The sequence below is a fragment of the Anopheles bellator genome, chromosome 1 (genome assembly GCF_943735745.2).
Source record: "Anopheles bellator chromosome 1, idAnoBellAS_SP24_06.2, whole genome shotgun sequence".
Classification (NCBI taxonomy): Eukaryota; Metazoa; Arthropoda; class Insecta; order Diptera; family Culicidae; genus Anopheles; species Anopheles bellator.
The window spans coordinates 60192748-60213409 of NC_071285.1; the positions used below are offsets into that span (position 1 = coordinate 60192748).

A 20662-nucleotide genomic window follows, 5' to 3' on the forward strand; every position below is an offset into this window, starting at 1 on the left:
TTACATTTATGTACTGTCACAAATTATTATTGAGTCAGTTTTCGAAGCGCAATGTCGAAACATAATTTCACTTAATTTCTTTTTTCAAGCTGCAAAACCTGGCAAACAGGAAAAATAATAAATGTTGCAAATTTGATCGTAATTGCCTGCAACTATGCAATCAGCACCCAACTTCCCTAATCGTATGGTGTACTGCAAATAGTGTAACGGTAGGCGCCAGAAGGTTGGGTTAAACCGAGGTAGAGCTCGAAGCCGGGTGCTAGGAGGAGAAAATCCGAATAAGAAAAAGCATACAGTTATTGGGTATTGGTTGAAATGACTTCAGTAGAATCTTTGAAAATCATGTTCATGTACGGTTCTACACATTTCAGACAACCTTTTTTTTTTTATTGAAACCCACAAATACTAGTTCTTTTCTAATGCGAGCAGGCTAAACAAAGGAAAGTACAGGAGCTAGATTCACAACGCAGATGTTGGTAGTGACACGCATTCCGCCAGCGAGAGCGACGAATTGTCTTCCGCGTTTCGCTTCGTTTGTCAACAAATTGCAGCGTTCAGTTAGCGTTGCTCCGATCCTTTAAGATAAAAAAAAACTATTGTTGCTGCAGCGGCGTGATCGCATCCGCTGGTAGAGCTACGGGTGATCGCAATACCGAAAATAGCGCAAAAAAATCACAACCCGCTTCGAACCGCAATCGATTGTAATCGATCGGGATGATCGGCAAGTTTACAAAAAGGAATGTCCGGGCCTATGGCCATGGTTAGTTATCGTGCAGACAGCGTGAACTTTACGTACGTACCTTTTTTCTGTTTGAGTAAACGCTTGCAGTAGAACACAGCTCGCTACAATGAACAAGGCCGAGTTAAGCAAGGATCAGATGAGGGGTAAGTTGGGCCGGCATGAAAATCTGAAAGGGCGATGTTGCTAACGGATTTTCGTAGTGCTGAAGGAAGCGTTCGTTGCATTCGACATTGAGAAGAAGGGCAGTATCTCGCTGGAAGTGGTCGGCACGATTCTGGAACTATTAGGATACGCCCTCTCAGAGGAAGAACTCAAAGAGGTCATTGAGGAGTACGATGTTGATGAGTCCGGGTTGATAGAGTTTGAAGAGTTCATCGAATTAGCATCGAACTACGTGGAACCCGATGAAGACTATGACGTGCTACGAGAGGAGCTTCGTGAGGTTTTCATGATGTACGACAAAGATGGTATGTTTTGTCGTCGTCGCTACTTCAGCTACCTAAGCGAGCAGTATGAAAACCGCCGTTCTTTCATTGCACCAGGCAAAGGGTACATTCCGGTGGACGCCTTCAAAGGAATACTGCGCGAGCTGGACGGCGCAGTGCCGGAAACAGAGCTTGACGATATCATTGATGAAATAGATGCCGACGGTTCTGGAACGGTCGACTTCGAGGGTAAATATTTGACACGACTGAGAATCACAGAGCTAGAGAACTGATTTGCATTTTCTGGCTCCACAGAGTTTATGGAGGTTATGACAGGTGAATAAAAGTGATTTAAATTGTCATACACGGTAGGAACGCTGCCGGCTGCCGCTGACGGATACGGAAAAATGGTAATTATAGCGCCAGATCAGCCCAGAACTGGCCGCTCTGTAGTACGCTGTTGTCCTGTGACCGTTTCGTGTCCCACACGTGGTCCACTGTTTTCTTAGTTACGCTTTCCCTATCCGTGCTCCGTCTGTCTGTCCAGTGTCATTTTCATTCCAAGTGTCTCATCGCAGTGTCGTGCTAAGCGTCCTTCGTCGTCAACATTTGTGACGTTCCGGTGCTGATGTGAACTTCGTGACGTACGCCAGTGCAATTTGCACTACATCTTGCCCGTGATGGGTTGAAAATCTGTTTAGCGCTCTTTTTGACCCCCTTTTTCTAGGCGCTTCTGCAAGCTTCGAAGACATCCACAGCAGGACAAGGCCAGTAAATCCAGAAAGTTGGTTGAGCACGCAAATGGCACCATACGACAGAAACAGAATCCTGTCCTACGAGCATAATCATCCGTCATGAAGGCCTCATCATCAGCCCTTTTTGTACTCCTTTTACCAAATAATCACACCAACTATGGATTGTTTCCGCAGGTCCTCGCGACGATTGAAACCGTTCAACTGTAAGAAAAGTGTACCGTTGGGGTGCGATGTTCGTATGCGACTTTTTCCATTAAATCTATTTTTCACTCATGCCAAACAAAACACTCACACAAGGACACAGCAAAACACTCACCTACAAGTGGTAGATTCTTACCTTTACCCACACAATTTATTCATCACTCGAGACCTGTTACTAGTATTAGTTGATAAGCATTCAAATTATCGAGGATTTATATAGCATATTTCTACAATGTGTTTATCATTCCGATTAAAGGAGAAACTATCACAGATGAAATAAATGAAACTATGCACTGATAAAAGAGTAAAAATAATCGTTCTGACAGCGGATTTGCTTTAAAAAAAAACTTGTTTTGGCTTCCGAATCAACTCGGGAAAAATCTCTTTATTTTAGCATCTCATTAGTAGTTCTCGGCTTCGCACCAGTTGCTTCGCACACTTCGCGAATTCTCATCTCCGACGCATATAAACACACGTCCACGTCGACGTCCCAACGAACGGTCCAATCCCCTGTCCTAGCAAGCACGCGGCCCAAAGACTTGGCAGTCGATATGCAACGATATTCTTTCTAGCTCTGCTCTCAGCAGCTTATCACTTGCCTCCAAAGGCCTGTTGCATCCGCGGTATAGAGGTGTTGCGCGTTGTTCCTGCGGTTCTTGCGGTGCCCTCGCGCACATAAATACAAATATAACCTTCATTTTCATCAGCACTGTCCGGTGTACGTCGGGGCCTACTAGTCCGCACCGGTGCTACTGTTGTCCTAGAGAGATTCACCCGTGGTACTGTACTGCACTGTGTGGTTTGTGTGCTTTACGGCAAGGAGTTTTGAACGTACGTTCTTCTACTTCTTAGACTGAGGGTTGGACTTGGGTGTTCCTGTTTTTCTTGCTCTTAACTATCTGTTCTAGAGCTACTCTTATGCTACAGAGACTCTGTAGATATTGTGGTTTTCGATTTCTAGTTGATTATGCTAGCCACTATGGCCGCCACACTCTGTCTTTCTGGTGAGATTCTGTTTAATACACACGGATAGGTTTTCATTTTTGTAAGCCATTGAGATGTATCTTTATCATAGTAACAGATTTTTATCAGTTGCTTTTATGTTTTGAAATACTAGTTTTTCGATAACAACAAGCTTTTTGCACAAGTAAATAAACAGACAGTTAGAATTGCAATATTCTGTATTGATATTTCTGTGGTTTTTCGTTTGTGGTTTGCACTTCTATGGTGGAGTTTCATTCAGATTTGTAATCTTTCCTTACCTATTCTCTCCTTACACTGCACGTGTTTCTTTAACTTACACTTTCAAATCTATACCTATTGTAGAATTTTGTATGGTTTTCGTAATTACAAATAGAGTATAAGTTTCCTTTCGGAAAGATACGATCGGTGATCGGTATAGCTTCGATACACAACGAATAACACTTCATTAGCTGCCGCCACGTTGCGAGCAACACTTACATCCATACATCCATAGAATTGATTGGAACTACATCGTTAAGAGCAAAAATTGATGATTTTGACGATTGTGAAGGATTGATGAAGAGCAACAAGAGTGTCTGTGCGTTTAAATCTGGTGTATGGAAAATTGCTGCGGGGTTGACGTAAATACTACGAAATGTTGTTTAGTAAACCGCCACATTTCATCATTTGCATCGTCACCGCGTTTCGGTTTCAAATAAACGGGCGTAGTAGCATCGACGATATTACAGGCAAAAAATTAAAATCATTCTCTCTGAAGTTGCTACTCTAAAGCGCACACGCGAAAACAGTTTAACGACGTGTACCACATTCTTCATTAGATACATTCTCTACAATATCTTCTTCCGGAACATCCGGTTTCTAAAGGACTACCGTAGGAAAATATATGCGTTCGGAGTACACCAACGTTCGTACAATATATGTGCGGGTGTGAATATGAAAATTATGTTGAGTAAATTTGGGTTCCTCCGGCATCTACACTTCTGCTTTGTATGCTTATGGGCTAAGTATTGAGGACAATATTGTTTTCAGGACAACCAACACCCAGTCAGCACCTAGCGCGTTTACTAATCAGTTGTGTATAGTACGCGGTACGATTACTTTTCGAACACAGCAGCAACACAACCACAACATGTTCCGCAAGCTCGAAACGTAAATATTCTTGTTCGTACGTTTCTAAGCGATCGAAAAGAGAATTTTTACTTCCATTATGCTTAGCGATGATTCGCAATCGTGTGGAAAACAGTGTTACAGTTGGGTTGTAGTCGTGTGGAAAAATATAAATCACATTACACGTACATATTAGTGATTGAAAATATGGTGTATGATTGAATGTTTTCCGTGATAACTGCACTCTTGGGTTGATGTTTTAACGGGGATACTAGTCCCACTACATTTGTAGTAATTGGCTCTAGAGCTGGAAGCTGACTATGGTTGTGTAGGGATCTTAAATTCTACGGTAGGGTACATTTGGACTGTTCTAGTTCTCCCGGTCTTTCTGCACCCGATTTACAAACAAACTGGCAAGATACCGTATCCCTTTACAGCCAATAGAATGACAAGAAATCGAAGAGCTAACAAACCTCCTTATTACAGTTAGATTGATATTTTGTGTTTTACAATTTAGCGAAATTTCAAGTTAAAGTCGTGTCTTATACACTAATGATATGTTTTGGAAACGATTTGAGTTACAAACGACACTTTTCCACCTTCACGCCAAAGCTCAATGTTTTCAATTGTGAAAATTCTACACACTTGCACATGCATCGAAGGAGATACTGTGAAATGTTTAGTCCACCGGTAAGTATGGTAAGAAAAATTGTCAAACCGTGCAATTCTTGACGAGTGAAACATGATATGTTTTGATCCTGTCCTCCGGAAAAACGGGGCCTACAGGCTTGCCATTGATATGTTGCTGAAATAAACTCACTCTCGATCAGCTGCGAATTGATCATTCTGTTGTTTTGTTTGCCCGTGATTGAGCACCAGGGCCATGATATGTTGTTGGGGGATAAATTGGGAGAAACCATCGTGTATTCGAGTTGACTTTCTCTCTCAGGGCGTTAGTGAACCACTACCTACGGGTTGTATAAGTGTATCAAAATGTAATAACATGATTGTTCGTTCTTCTTTGAAGCAACCGCTCACCAGGCGCAAGATGTTGATGTTATTGGCATCCGGAACAACACTGGCACTGTTCTATTCTATCGGTATCTTGTGTCGAGTGGTTTTTATATGCTCTTGTTTATTTGATTGATATGTATTGTTATTTGCTTTCTTCGCTTTTGTTGTATTCCATATATATATATATATATATCTATATATATAGACATCTATTAAGAAACTGTATCCTTTAGTCGTGGTTTTCTGCTTGAGTTCAACATTTTTTGTTTGATATGTAGTATAATACGTGAGTTGATGGTGTATATATATTAGATATTTAATTGCATTCATTGATGCTCTCATAATTTTAAGCATTATATGTGATATGTTTTAACACTGTCAACTATTCTGTTCCATCGTGTTGTGTAAATAACTCTATCCAGTGCATTTTTGAAACTTGACACTGAGAAGCAATTTGGTGAGTTTTACAAATGTGACCCAACAACTGAAGGGTCTAAGAGTAAGGGTTAATATGCCGTCAAACGTTGCAGTGTACATTTCTGCACATAGCAAAAAAAGTTCGTATATTCCATATGAATTATTGAAAAGTCCTCCAAGAAATATGAATGTCCTTCACTCATTAAAATTACGAAATTAGACTAAACCGAAAAGACCTTTCAAATGAAACACGTTGTCTGCTAATCTGGATTTCCGTGTCACGAAACGTGGATCATTGCACCTGACACTTGACAAAGATCCCAGTTTCGTTTAAAACATCATGGGAAATTCCACAAAATAATGATCGAATGTGTCGTAAAGCGATGATACCCGCACATTTTCAACATCATTTAATTTTCTTTCTTAAGATAGTGATGGTGACAGGAGCTTTGTGAAACATCGAGAATGATTGATCTTACGCACTAGGCTTGACTTAAAATTAAAGTGGGAACGTCTACTAACTTCAGCAAAGTAATCTACCATAACATTTTGGCGTGAAGCTATGATTAAGCTGAAGAAAGGGAGCTAACTCTCTATTCACTGGCTAATGTTGTTCGGTCTCTGGATGCTAGCATCGTTGTCCTCGGGGCGAGGTTGTGCCGAAGGTAGCAGTTCCGGAAACGTAAAACGTGTAATTTACTCCATTGAAAGACGCTTTGGTAATGCGATGTCTTGGTGGCGATAGCTTCTTCGCTCATGTCATGAATAGAGACCCGCACACACGGGAGCACTACAAACGATCGAACAAATCGACTACGGTCGTCAGGGATGCGACCCGATCGCACTGTGATCGATAAAAATTTAAAGAAAGTGTGGAAAATAAAAGTGACATTTGTATTTCTGCACTCGGCTTTAGCTGCTGCTCTGATCGACCTATCGTCAGCAAAGATGTTGCTCCTCTTTTCGAGAGCTCATTGCTCTCAAGATGCTCAAGTGCCCGAGATTTTCTTTCTGTTTCGATATCTATACACCCGTTCATCGTAAGCCTACTCACCGCGCACGGTTCTAGCGCATTCGGCCACAGCTAATCAGCGCAGTTCCGGTCACAAGCGCTGGTAAGACCATTGTGACCAGACTGTTCATCCCAGCAGCTCCATTGCCGCTGAGTGATGACGTGTGGTACTTCTTTCCGACACAATTCATGCGCTCCAGAGGCATGTTCTGCACGTAGTACTCCCGATGTTCATTCTGCATCGTACACATTGGTCGCTTTTTCTGAGTCATCTCGTCATCGCGGTTTTTCAGTTCTCGTAGCAGGTTCGGGAACCAGACAAGCTCACATGAGCAGACCAGTGGATTATCTGAGAAAATCGTGTATTGAGGGTGCAAGAAATGTTGAAAAATTGTAAAATACTGTATTTAATGTGGGCGTGTAAACTATCCTTGCATTATTATGAAATTGCTAAAACCACTTTACTGATTACAAAACAGTAATTTACAGCTTCTTCACGATTGTATTCAATTGAATAGAAAACTCCGAAAACCAACGGCCCACAAAAAGACGGAACGAGCCTAGTGGAAACCTCTATTTATGATCAGCAATATAGAAAGTGTGCCTCCCTCGTCCTCGCTGGGTCAATCAAGTTTCTATAGGATTTCCTATAAATATACCGTAAATCCAAGCCGACTACCATGCTGCTATGGAACACGGCAAAACGACTATGAAACGGTTCGATCACGAACCTTTTCCCGTGTCACGCAGTAGAAAACGATAACCCGTTAGAATCAAATTAGGACAACCAACTGTTATCCACAACATTTCGTGGGGGAAACCTTCTTTCATATACCGAGAATAATAAAATACACCACGGTTGATCTTCATTTATTCGAGCATAGGCCACGAAGGCCGCGAATGACTTCTGCCCATAACACCATGAAAATACCGGCCATTTGATCATCCGCTTTCCGATACGTTCGCCATTCGTGTCTGCACAAAATCGTCATCATGCTGCTTCCGCCATCAGCCGTCAAATCGATTGAGTTGTCACGACCGGAAGCGCGGCAATATTAGGTTCTTGTCAGTAGCTAACGAGCGTGCTGCTGACCTCATTTTCTTTTGGGAGTAAGCCACGGAAAGTGGGCTCGGTGTTGGATCATGCGATTTGTGTGTTCGTTTTGGGTAAAACTACCATGTTTTTCTTCTTTTATACATCGTCAATAAAGGGAAAAGGGCGGTTCATTTATGTGTCAAATTTCAAATTTCTTTTCATTACGTTCATAACGCAAATTGTTGGAATGACAATCAATTCTATCTCCAAAAGTTATGCTTTCGTACTTCTTCGAATGAGCCCTCCAGTTTACGTTTCCGAAAATGGATTTATGATTTATCAAATTAATTTCTGTGGTTAGTACACAGAGTGTTCAATTATGGATAACACACATTCCAAAACATCCGAGCGTCAATATATGAAAACAACAATTTCTCTCATCACCGATTGGTACGGTATCTTTGTCCCAAGCTTTGTGGTTCGGTAGCGAGAAGCCATTTGTTAACAAAAGAGACACTCGTTTGGATTAAATTTCCATTTTTTCTATCTCACTTGCTGAAGCATCTCTTGACAGTTTTATCTGGCGATCTAGCTGAAGAGGGAACCTGAACCCATAGAATCTTCGAGACCGTTTGGTTTCGTAGTACGGGGTTCGCGTTAGTGAGTATTTCTTTTGTCCTAAAATTCTCCAAACAATCCGTGTGTAAGCGTGAATCATTCTGGATGGGCAGGCAAACCAGAGCACGTTGGTAGCATTACATATTCACTTACCCATGATGTCTACAACACGCAGCGAATCCATGATCGGCTCCATCACCTCCTCCGGAATGCGAGTCAGTTTGTTGTTCTGAATGCTGAGCGTCTCGAGGGAATTGAGATTTTCGAAAACGAGCGCCGGAAGGACCTTGATGCTGATAACAAAAAGAAAACCCAACGGAAATAGAACTATAACAGTAAGTTACGGTAACACCAACGTCTATTAATGAGTGTAAATGTCGTTTTTGGGTGGCAAATGTTGACGAGTGTTCCAAACCTTTCATTCTATGGCACTGGTACGTACTCGTTTTTCTGCAGATTCAAAAAGGTTATCGAATCGCCAAACCCTACGAAGGCATCCTCACTAATGGCCGAGATGTTATTAGAGCGCATATCCAGATGCCGCAGGCGGTGAAGAGGTCGCAGGGCTTCGCTCGGGATGATGTGTAGATTATTGTCCCCAAGGCGAAGATATTGCAGGTTCTCTGTGAAAAAGGACCAGCGACCCGGCGTGAAACGATATTCATCAGACCCAGTTGCTAAGCGGCTCAAAGTCCCACTCAATCCCTTCTTAACTGATCCGACCGGGATAAGGACGACCCAGGCTACTTACCTTCCAAACCCTCGAACGCTTCCTTGGCAATGTAAGATATGGAGTTACCCTCGAGCTCCAGCGAATTGAGTAGCGTCAGGTGAAAGAACACCCGCGCCGGTACTTCTGTGAGCTGATTGTGAGCCAATATCAACGAGTCGAGATTCTCGAGACCTACGAATACAGAGCACACCAAATAGCGGATGTTTCACAAATGAGAGATAAAAACTTTCCGATTCTTTAGTAAATCCCTAACTGACAGCGTTTCCCTATCCTTGCCCTGGGATTAGGATAGCTCTTTTAGTACAACGGAGCTGCTTCGCAAATAAGCCTTACCCTCGAAATCGCCTTCCTTGATCGTTTTAATGCGGTTCTCTTGCAGTTCCAGTTTCCGTAGATTGTCCAGCATGGAGAGAGCCTTCTGCGGTACCGATGTGAGGTCATTTCCTCCCAGATTGAGCCGTTTAAGTTTCCTAAATCATCAATTCACAGTATAATAATTCGGGCAGATAAACAATTGATGCAATTAATTTTAGGGAGTATCCCAGTGGTTTAATTCTCGGTTCTTCCTCCTTTATTTCAGCGTGGGCGTGATCACTTACTTGTCCAAGCCGCGAAAAGCGTCTGGTTCAATAAACGTTAGCTTGTTCTCGTAAATGGTAAGAATCTCGAGCGTGTCCAGACCCTCGAAGGCGCGGTTGTGGATCTGCGAAATGCGGTTGTGGTTGAGATTCAGAATCAACAGATAGTGCAGATTCTTCAGAGCACTCGACGGTACGCTCATCAGTTGATTTTGAGACACATCGAGTTGTGTCAGACCACGGCCTACGGGTAAAAGTTTGCATAAAGATATAATTACTGTGCTAATCGCGGAGAGACATTTAAAAGGTTGGCCGGCTCAGTATTAAAATCTACATCGAAATGCTACAGTTTTAAAAAGTAGACGATGTAAGTAATGAAATAATTTAACCCTTGTTTGATACTTTGAGTTTTCTCGAATTAGGTGTAAATTATTCACTCGTATGCTACAACAATTCCCCATTGATAGAGTATTGAGCAACGCTCGTCGTTGTGACGCATCTAGGCTGGGTTCGATTGCTTAGCCCTGCGTCACACGGAGTTTTCGCGGGTCCAAATAATCCGCTCGTAAAAACAGATCGTTACAGTAAGCAACAAAGAATAACATTGTCTCTATTGCGGATCGAGACCGGTCGGCGGTTGTAATTGCTTGATAAGAAGAAGAATCGCTTGTTACAGCAGAGAGCCAAGAAGAGAGATATTCTATAACAATACAATAAATGTTTCGAAGAGGCCGATTAGTTTTCACAGCTCTCTGATTCATTGTACCATAGGTGTACCATACCATTGTACCAGATTGGTGTGAACATAAAGCATTTTTCATTCAAAACATCCTATTTCTATGAAAATTACATTCTTCATGAATCAAAAATATTTATTGCCTTACAAATAAAGTATACCTCCAACAAATACAGAAGAGCCAACACTCCCGCTTGTAATACAGAAGAGTTAGGGTCAATGACGATAATCTTCTTCTTCTTCTTCTTCTTCTTTGGCACTACAACCGCTGTGCGGTCTTGGCCTGCACCAGAGACAATGTTAATGTCAATTATCCCTGGTGCTATGCGTAACAGTTCGTTTTTACGGGAGGGGGTTGTTGGTCCCGCGACAACCCCCCTCCGTCAGCGCCGGTATCGGGAATCGAAACCATGGCCGGTTGAGCGACAACCGATCCCGGGATTCGATCCCAGGCCAGCTGCGCTGACAGCGAAGAGCGTTACCGACTACTCTACCAGCGGGGTAAATGACGATAATAGTACAAATGAAAGTCAGACATAGCCATTTGATATGCTGACAATATTTAATGTGAGTCACTTTCATACAACGTATCAAACCTTCGTAATTTTTACCCTTATAGCTTAAAAAAATTCAAAGGATGGGTGTTTTACCTAGGGAGCTCAGAGACGTTTCCTCAATCGTAGCAAGACTGCTGTTGTGAATGGTCAGGTGCCGGATATCAAGTGCCAGGAATACGAATCCCTGCAGCTTTGGCAGATTGTTGTGGCGCAGCTTCAAGTAGAAGATTATCGGGCTTTTGCCCTTCAGAGCGCTCATTGCCTTCGTGATGTGCTGCACGTCGGTCGCCTCGCACAGAATATCCAGCCCGTTCTTCTTCACCTGGCAGACACACGGGCTAATGTCACTTCCCGGTGGACATGTTTGCGGCGTATTCGACTGAGCCGTAACCAACGAGAGGTCCAGCATCGCCAGCGCTAGCCCGAGGAGCTTTATCCACGTCCATGGGGCATTCCGTGACGGCATCTTATCGGTGCCGTCTCTGTCTCTGCTTCTGTCTTCTTCCGTCTCAACACGTTGATTACGACTGCATCTGTGGATGAGGCCAGAATACGATGCCATCAGTCAGTTGTTGTATCATTGCCGATGGTTTAAATTAGTACGCTCTTTCTACTGTAACGAGTGAAACCTGTCATCACTCAACTGCCAAATCACCATTCATCATAAATCAATCACACCGAATCATTCATATACATCACGAGTTTAAAAAATGTATCGCAAGGCGCGAAAAAATTGAATCGGAGATGAAATGAGCGTATTAGACTCAAACCTGAAGTGAAAATACACACGACAAAAACGGAGAGAAAATAATCTCATGGAAAACGACGACTTTTTCATCCTCTTTCGGCAGATTGGAGTACTTGTGAGTTAGATAAATGCAATCAAGCATAGGTAAATTAGGATATTGATGCGTATTCGCTAACGATCCACAACATTATTTAAAATGAAATATAGCAGGGTGGATGAACGAATTTTGAATGGTCAATAATCAATAATTAAATAAATATATTGAAAACATTCCCGCTAAATGGAGACGCCCAGTACGTTTCTCGAATGAAATGTATTGAAATACAACACAAAAAGGCATTTTGGTGCGAGTCTTCTTCTTATTGAACAACAACCACTGAGCGGTCTTAGCCTGCACCTGACCAGAGAAAATGTTAATCCGGTTAATGCGGTACGAGTCTACGGATGTATATTTCGAAAATGTTTAAAAAATGCGAGACTATATCCAAAACTCTGCCACTCGAAAAACTCTGCTACTCGAAACAATTCAAAAATTTGGTATTGGCGTAGAGTTGAAATAGTTTGCCGAATATTTATCCGGCAGAACACAAAGGACATTATTCGGGAATCATCATTCGGACGCTATCAAAAATACAAATGTAGTTCCGCAGGGCAGTGTTTTGGGGCCGTTGCTATTCATTATGTACATTAACGACCTAAAACGAGTCCTGAAGTATTGCGATGTCAATCTCTTCGCGGATGATACCGTATTATTCGCCCCCTCTCGCTATTTTTTGTTATTTTGTAATTATCTAAAGATAAATTCGTCCTTCTTAAAACTATGCAGGGGTAAGAAGTGGGACTTATCATCATTAAATCATTTGCAAGGACTTTTCGTATGAATCTGGCCTGTCCTTGTAACATTACATTCGTCATTGTATCACTTGTCTTCGTTTTGTCGTCATTACTTAGATGCAGGACACATAGAAACCTGGTACAGCAACATGAGAAGAAACTTAAATTGAATGCTTTCGATTGTTGCAGCCGACTAGTGAAAATTTTTCAGATACTTGATTTTCCACTACACTCAAAGTCTGTGGCTGTCGGTTACAGGTAATAAGCACTAAAACAAAAGCCATAACCCAAACACAAAGCAAAGAGTTATGGTAAACCATGGCAGTATTGCACTCCAAACTACAGACACAACTGAACCAAACATTTATAAGTACCGCACATCAAAATGAGCCCTTCTGCAGGAACGATTAGTTATTGCCGACGTTCTTCGAAAATTTCCTCATTACCCTTGTTCCGCGACCAAAAACTTCACTGTTCAGTGGGCTGTAGCGAAGTAATACATGGCAGTAAACGTCTTCGTAGAGAGGGAAAATACAAATTGCACGGCACATCGATAAATGCTCCAGATTGAAGACTCTGGCTGGTGGAAAGCTCTGGCTGATGCAGGCCGTGACCGTACAGGTGGGGAAGATTATGCATTATTCATATACACCATTTTGTTATTTATCTCTTCGCTCGGCGCTCCGGAATCGGAGTCTCATGGAAGTGCCTTATTGGGGTGCGTGTAGTCATGTGTCTGTTCGATCTGCTCCTGCCAATATACAAGCTTCATTGGACTCTTCATTTTTCCGATGCGAAATCTAAAATTAGAACCCCCATTCCCAGGAAAGATAATATCGATTTTTGTTCGACTCGGTCTAAGGAACGTCCTGGGAACAGAACGATATCCTGAGAACCGGTCCTTTACGTTTTTGGCAGCACTCAGCTGCCTAAATAACTTTGGTACACAATTTGCACAAAGGTCTCACACTTCGACATTTTCCAATCTAAAGAATGAGCGACTTATAGTAATTTCTGCTCTTTCGCCTCGTTTCAACAGACCATTTTCAAATTGCGTCATGGCGCGTCTTGCATTTGTTTCTTTTCCGTTACGCTCTTTGCAAACCCAAAGCCCATCGATCAACCGAACGGTTCGATGATTTATTCATGCAGACATATTCGTAGCCCAACTTTGAGTCCACGGTGACCCTCAACGAGGACTCGACGAGCGTCGGACAAATAACAAGAGCTAAACATAAAACAGATGGCAATGTGAAATCGCTTCCTTTTGCTATGCTTGCTTGTATGCTTGCTATGCTTGTTATGCTTTTTTAGTAACCATGTTGTTCCGTCCGACGCGCTGTCCTTTCGACAAATGCCCGCCAGAATCTCCAACAGGTTCAACAAAAACTATCGTCTCCATCCAGCGAGGAATAATATTGTTTGCTCCAAAAGTCTCTTCCCCAGCACATCCACAAGCATACACATGTCATGGCGATTACCAACATCCGTATGTGGGCCAAAATGCCCCTTACATAGCCATACCTATACCTGTGTCAACGTCCTGCATTACAAGCATTTTGTGTCCCCTAAAGCTGATAGGGCTGTTGGTGGAGGAAGAAAAGCTGATAGAGAACGATCGACAGACCTGTCCGAGTTCTGTACAATTTAATTCCAATTACGCTGCCTTCTGATTCGTTGGGGAAAAGGGAGAAAGGCGACGCTCTACGAAATCTTCGTAAAAGAAACCAATGTGCCGATTTCATCGATTGGAAAAACGTGGCGATCCAATCGGGGTTGGCTCGCTGCCAATCGAACAGAAAATAGCCCGGATGAATATTTTAACGCTTAAAATATTGTCAACAACTAGCATGAAACGGCTAAAAATCAATGGTTCCTGGAAAATGGTCCAACTTTGAAAATGCGTAGTTTGCCATTCGATACTTACCAATACCTTAAGGAAATGTTAGATGTGGTTGCTTCCCGTCCCATAACCCTATATCATGCCGATGATATGGAACCTGAGCGGTGGCTGTCAATGTAGATTTTAGCACTCTCCTAGTACCACATAGATGCTGACATTTGGATGGAGCACTGTACGCATTCACTTTTATCCTTCCGTTGGTGTGCTGGAAGCAAGCATTCACCCCAGTGGCCACGCTATCACTCTTGACTTCACTTTCATGCACTACCGGGTTCTCGCGACCAAATTTCCTCGCGCCACGCACTCACTTTACTGACTTGTTCCCAGCACACGAATGCGACTGGCCAGTCAACCATCCGAACACCTGCACGCCACCGGTTCCTGCAAAACAAACTGTTACGTACAAACAAAAAATTATTACAAAAAATTATTACAAATCGCGTACTCAAGTACACCAGAATATCATAAATACTTTGCCGTTCTGTGTATTCTACGTAGAGAGCATTTTGAAAAAATAACGCCAAAGGCACCCAGCGTTGAACTGCTTTTTGTGTGAAATTAAATAACTATTGCTCCGATTACGTATCATCGCTGCAAACATCGCGCTAAAGCTGCCTGGAGACATGAGGCGTTTATTAATCCAATTTACGAAATACGAGAACCGACGGTTTGCCATTTGCTGATTACTTTTCTTTCAGTAATTTTGCTATCGCATTGCTGATAGGAAATATGACACTGGAATAAATGTATCACGTTTCGCACATATAATATTGATTAATACGATTCGGGACGGGAGCGATTTGTTGAACTTATAGTCGAATAATTTTCATGGTTTGATTTCATGTTTAACGGGTTTAACGTTTTTCATGTTTTCATGTTGTTTCATGTTTTCATGATAAGATGTTTGTATGAGTCATTAGGGATTGTGAATTTCCACAGGATATTCAATATTTATAATCAAACATTCAACATATTCATTAAAATATAACTTTCAAAGTTAAATTAGGAAACTTTCACTTGATTGGAGCGTTAAACCTAATCAGAAGCTACCATCGTCGTTAGTGCTATCTCATTGTACGGCATTTATTTTCAAAGTGTCTCTTTTATTCGAAACAACGTACCGAAAAGACTCAGCTAGTAAATGCACATTCAGTAACAGTGCTCTAAAAATGGCTGGTGATTGTTGCTCATCACCCCCGGCGATGGCAGGCTAATGCACGACGAGTGCAGATAAATTGGTTAGGTAGCGTTCAACAAAAGACAGAATACCCAATGCTCTTCCTAACTTCTGGATGGACCATTTCAATGGCTCCATCTGGGCGAATTGTCATCGTTCGTCGATGCCGCATTGGATCGCCGGAATAGGCTTGTCATCTACCAAGAAAACTAACGAAGGACTGAGCAAAGTGTCCTTCGCCGTTTTGATGCGAAACCAGAATGGCAGCGCCATTCCGGAAACGGTGCAATTTCACATCCCATCACGTAACATACAACAACGCAGGTTATAATGTAACGCTCTTCAAACGATTCACTCGCCGGGACAAAGGCTTGCGAAACTCGAACAAAGATCAGAGAATCAGGCGTTTTGTTCGCAATCGCTTTTATCTGCTGCTGCACTGCAACAAAATAGTCCTTCAACGATGACCGGATGGAATCAAGGAGCAAAGTTTTGTTATTCTTTTCCGACAACGTGAACTGTTGGAAGGATGCATTCAACGTTAGCTACATTTCTATTCAATTTTATATTAATGCTTGTTGTAAAACGTTTCTAACAGCGATGGCTTGCAGAGCTGGATCTCAGATATTTAATCACACCTTCTAACGCAACAATTTAAACATTTTTGACTCAGTAATGGGAATATTGTCATCGAACATATACTAATTTTTCACACGATATTAGAGTGAATTAAGTGAAAATGAAAAGAATCCGTACTGAAATTGATAGATCAAATACGTACATGTAATTTGGCTTACGTTCGGTAAAGCAGACTATTAGTGCCGTCTTTTAGTTTAATTAGATGATCGAAAATGTCAAGGATTTTGGGTTGGTTCAACATATATCATGACAACAATACGACGCCATAACGCCATCAATACCGGTGAACTCAGCGTCGCGTCGAGCGAATTAATCAACGTGTCGCGCATCGCTGCCGCCGCTAAGCAGGAAGTATCAAATCAACGGGATCGTTCTCATACTATGGTCAATCCGATGCTGGAACAACCCTATGCCGGGCATGCCGGTCTCTTCTAACATGAGGTAAGTAATATAATGCACCGGCTTGAAGCAAGAAGCATTCACGAGTCCCATGCTCCAAGTGATCCCTCTGACCTCAGCGAAACGCTTCACGCGCTTAGTCGCTTCACGCTCCACTATCTTCGATGCGCATTCTCTGCTCATGGGTATTATTGCGGCAAATTCAATTTGTGTTTAGCTGAGACGAATTTTTTTGACAATAGAGTCGACAAAAACATGAAAACAGGTCTCTTTTTATGTAAATTGTTCTCAAGTAAATGCTTTCTCAAAAGCTGTTCTCTAAAATAATGCCCAAGTTTCAAATACAGCCACTTTCTTTAGCACGTTAGATGACGACCGAATGAGTCTACTTATCCGTTACCAGAGTCTCCCTTAGTTCAGAGGGAAATTTAAACCGGTTCAGTTCAGTTTTCTTCTTGGCAAACTTCTAGGTACTGGAGATCAATCATTTGGTTACAAGTAAGAGTTTAAAGAATAATTGCTTATGCATATCTCCGTGCTCATTTTTTCATCGCGTATTGCAAGGATGTGACACACGGATGTATTGCAAGGATGACGTGTGACACGATGTGACGTGTATTGCAAGGATGTGTTAATGTGGCTCTACAGTTGCATCAAAGATATTCACATTGTTGAGTTTCTGTGATCAACAAAAAATGGTTCGTCCTCGAAGGCCTCGATTCTCAAGTGCCATCTACAAAAGCAACAAAATGGGTGGTTCACATTTAAAACGACGTCACTATGAGTTGCACGGTGTTGGTCCTTTGTTGTTGCGGCATTACGAAGGAAAGGTAGTTATAAAGTTTCAGCTAGAACTACAATCGGAAAAGGACTTCACAGCATGTAAGGTCACACGAAAGTAAAACTCGTATGCTATTTGTCGCATTGGTCCACTCTTCTGCAAACAAGTATAACAAAAGTTTACTGTTCTGGACTTTTTTATTGGTATGTCTGACTAGCAAGACATAATAGGTTGTGCTCTTATTGTTCATTTGCTGCGGTTTGCTGATGATGAAGACATAATATTCGCTCAGCAGAATCTCAATGGAGGCGCATGGTTAATCAACGTATTGTAGGTCAGGTGTCATTGATAAACTTTGACTCTCTGCCAAGTTGAACCGAAACCCATTAAAAGAAGTTTTATCATTGTCATTGTTAATATACGATTGGTACGGGTTTGCGCTTGTCAGTCACAACCAGCTTCTACGATGTTTGTTGTGTTCGTTATGCATTCATCATTTATATTCTACAAAAAATCAACACATGTTTTCAGTACAAATACGCTAGTATAGTTAGTTATCATCATTATTGTCAAGGTTGTACGATCTATTGAAATAATGTCACTTGATAATAATTGTTTTAACACTTTTCTTATAAAAATGCACTCTGTGTTGTAGGCCCAAAGGCAACAGTTGTCTCTGGCACCACATTCGCATTACGATCCATCATATCACAAATTATTTTAAGAAATATGTTTCTACTTTTGATGCAGACTACAGTTGCCATGCCAGTCACGTTTTTCCTGTGAGGAATTTGTATTCCACTTGGATTACAAAACAAAACGAAAACAGAAACATGGAAAAGAAAAAGAAAGAAACGTCAATTCGTCCGAATTATTCCTCATTACAGTTCATCATTCTCCGCGACGGTTTCATTGTGCTGACCGTCAGCGTCGACATCGGATGCTTCACTTTCAATTACGGACAAAGGGGCGATTTGGCAGTTCCAAGCTTCACAAATCAAACCCCTCTGCATTTATAGCACATCAGGGGACACACCTCACACATCAACACGTACGTCCAGGCCTTATGCTTCACTGACGAACGCGCGACGCTCATGACTTCACTTCACTCGACGCCCATAACCCAACAGCAGCAGAACGCTGCTTATTCGGGTCGTTCTCCTTGTCAGACTCCAACCTTCGACACCACGACATCTATGCGCCCTGTAATGGCGGCATAACATAGCTACGCGTGCCATTTTCTTGCGATTTTATTGGATTGTAATAAATATTCAATTCCAAACACTAACACACCCACCAACACATACCACAGACAGCCACACGCAAAGCAACGCCTATTCCTATTGTTCCTGCCATCGTATAGTGCTTACGGACCCCTTTGCAAGGCAGGAAGAAACCACTGAATCAAAACAAGGAAGGATTCGTCACTGGAACGCATTTTCTAGGAAACTCAATTAACTTCTAGCAACATGCCACAAACAACGAGGGTCGCAACGATTCTCACAAACACCAGCAAACACGCTTCATCCACACAAGGATGATGGTCTTCACTTAAGCGTCGCACCGTGTGCCAAAACCGGCAAAAGCGATATCCTTTTATTCATTTTTCCGGCTTATATTTTCGTTGCCCACTGCCAACACCATTAACAACGTACCACTAACACTCCCGCGAGACCAGGGCCTAGCCCTTTGCTTATGCTTATAGCCATGGCTATTTCTGCTTCGCAACACCACCTAAACCGATTCAATTAATTAATCTCGATTGAAGTGGCTGCAGGATTATGCCAAGCCAGCGAACCAACGAACACACCCCCACGAGACCTTGAACACACTTGGCACTGCACTTCTTCGGCAACCCCGACGCTCTCCAACCACACGCCTCCACTCTACGTGCCCTTAATGAATTTCCCTGCCCTTCGCACATACTTCTCTCAGCTTGCTGCGGTACGCCCTCAGTAGGTCCACACGGCAGCGCTGATTTCTCTCGACTAACTTCAATTCCATAGTAGGCGTCGCGGCTATCGATAGCAGCACTCACGACGCACTGAGCGCCACCAGTTGCCGAGTTGCCGAACGCACGAATTACTTCCAATGCCTCTTCCAACGAGTGATGGGAAATTTCTTTGTGAAAGCAAATCGAAGAAAATCTTTAAACTAGAGCTTGAAAGCCGTACCGGACTTTTCAAAGAAATCAAATGTTTATTGCATTGAAATGGAAATTTCTATTTTATTCAAAGTATGTGCCATCGCCAGATATACATTTCTCCTATCGCTATCTCCTATCGCTATCCACGATTTAACTCCCAGACGAAAAAATTCTTCGTCTTTTGAAGCAAACCAATTAGTCGCCCAATTTCAACATCCTCGTAGCAAACGAATTGCTGCCAATACTTGTCCCATCGATGAAAATGAATGATATTCGAAAAGAGCTAATTCTGGCGAATACACGGGGGGATTGCAGTTCCCAGCCAAGTGATTTGATTGTATTCCGAACCCGTTTTGCTTTGTGTGTCATGGAGGCGCCAGGTGCAGTGTCATGGAGCCGTACCTGGCGCATCCATGGCGAACGAGAAAACACGGCCCATTATGGTCGTTTTTCGATAGATGAATTAACTGAATTAATGGTTTCACCAGGTTTTGAGGAGCTTGTGATGCATCACTCTTTCTGTCCCGCCAGAAACTTCTTTTTTGGAGTCCTCCGACGCTCTTTGTTAAGTCAAAATAGCCATTTTGTAATTTTTTAAACCGCTCGAAACCCTGCGAAACAAGCTTCGACAATCATTTGATGCGATTCTGTAGCAGTTTTCTTCAACAGGTAGCAGTAAAACGATAACCCCCGCAAAACGTCATTTTCAGGCACAAAAGTTGACATAGTCTAACTCTTTCAAATACCGACTGCAAACTAAATTAATTTGTTTTGTCGAGCTGAAATCATTTACCTGATGTCAAAACAAGGTAATGTTTCCCAAAAAGCACAATTGGAAAGACCAAATTGACAGGTAGAACCATCCGTATGACAGTCCGGTTTTTAAGTTCTAGGAAAATCTGCTATGGCGAAACAAAATGCAATGACCTTCTCTCATTGTGACCATTCATAAGTCGGAAGACAACAAGTGGAGCTCAATTTGTTGGGCACACAATCGGCTTCGTCCGGAAAAACCGCGGTTTTGGTGCAGAAAAACAGACCACTCACCCGAAGGAAGGTGCTCACTTCTGGAAATCCTTTCATTCGACTGACAACACAAACACAACCTCAGAAGGGTTCC

At 42.3% G+C, this 20662-nt stretch overlaps 2 protein-coding genes across 2 annotated transcripts; one reads left to right on the forward strand and one right to left on the reverse strand.

The window, feature by feature from the left end:
• Positions 1-733: 733 nt before the first annotated feature.
• LOC131205911 (troponin C, isoallergen Bla g 6.0101-like) lies at positions 734-2441 on the forward strand. Its single transcript, XM_058198218.1, has 5 exons — positions 734-885; positions 943-1209; positions 1285-1416; positions 1483-1577; positions 1895-2441. Exons 1-4 carry the CDS (start codon positions 849-851, stop codon positions 1509-1511), a joined length of 465 nt encoding a protein of 154 aa, XP_058054201.1. The 5' UTR covers positions 734-848; the 3' UTR covers positions 1512-1577; positions 1895-2441.
• A 26-nt stretch (positions 2442-2467) lies between these two features.
• On the reverse strand, positions 2468-19380 carry LOC131205910 (insulin-like growth factor-binding protein complex acid labile subunit). The gene is made up of 9 exons (XM_058198217.1): positions 19323-19380; positions 14425-14793; positions 11009-11448; positions 9644-9866; positions 9378-9514; positions 9063-9215; positions 8754-8934; positions 8465-8604; positions 2468-7006 (listed from the first exon to the last, which is right to left on the reverse strand). Exons 3-9 carry the CDS (start codon positions 11379-11381, stop codon positions 6711-6713), a joined length of 1503 nt encoding a protein of 500 aa, XP_058054200.1. The 5' UTR covers positions 11382-11448; positions 14425-14793; positions 19323-19380; the 3' UTR covers positions 2468-6710.
• Between the last annotated feature and the right edge of the window lie 1282 nt (positions 19381-20662).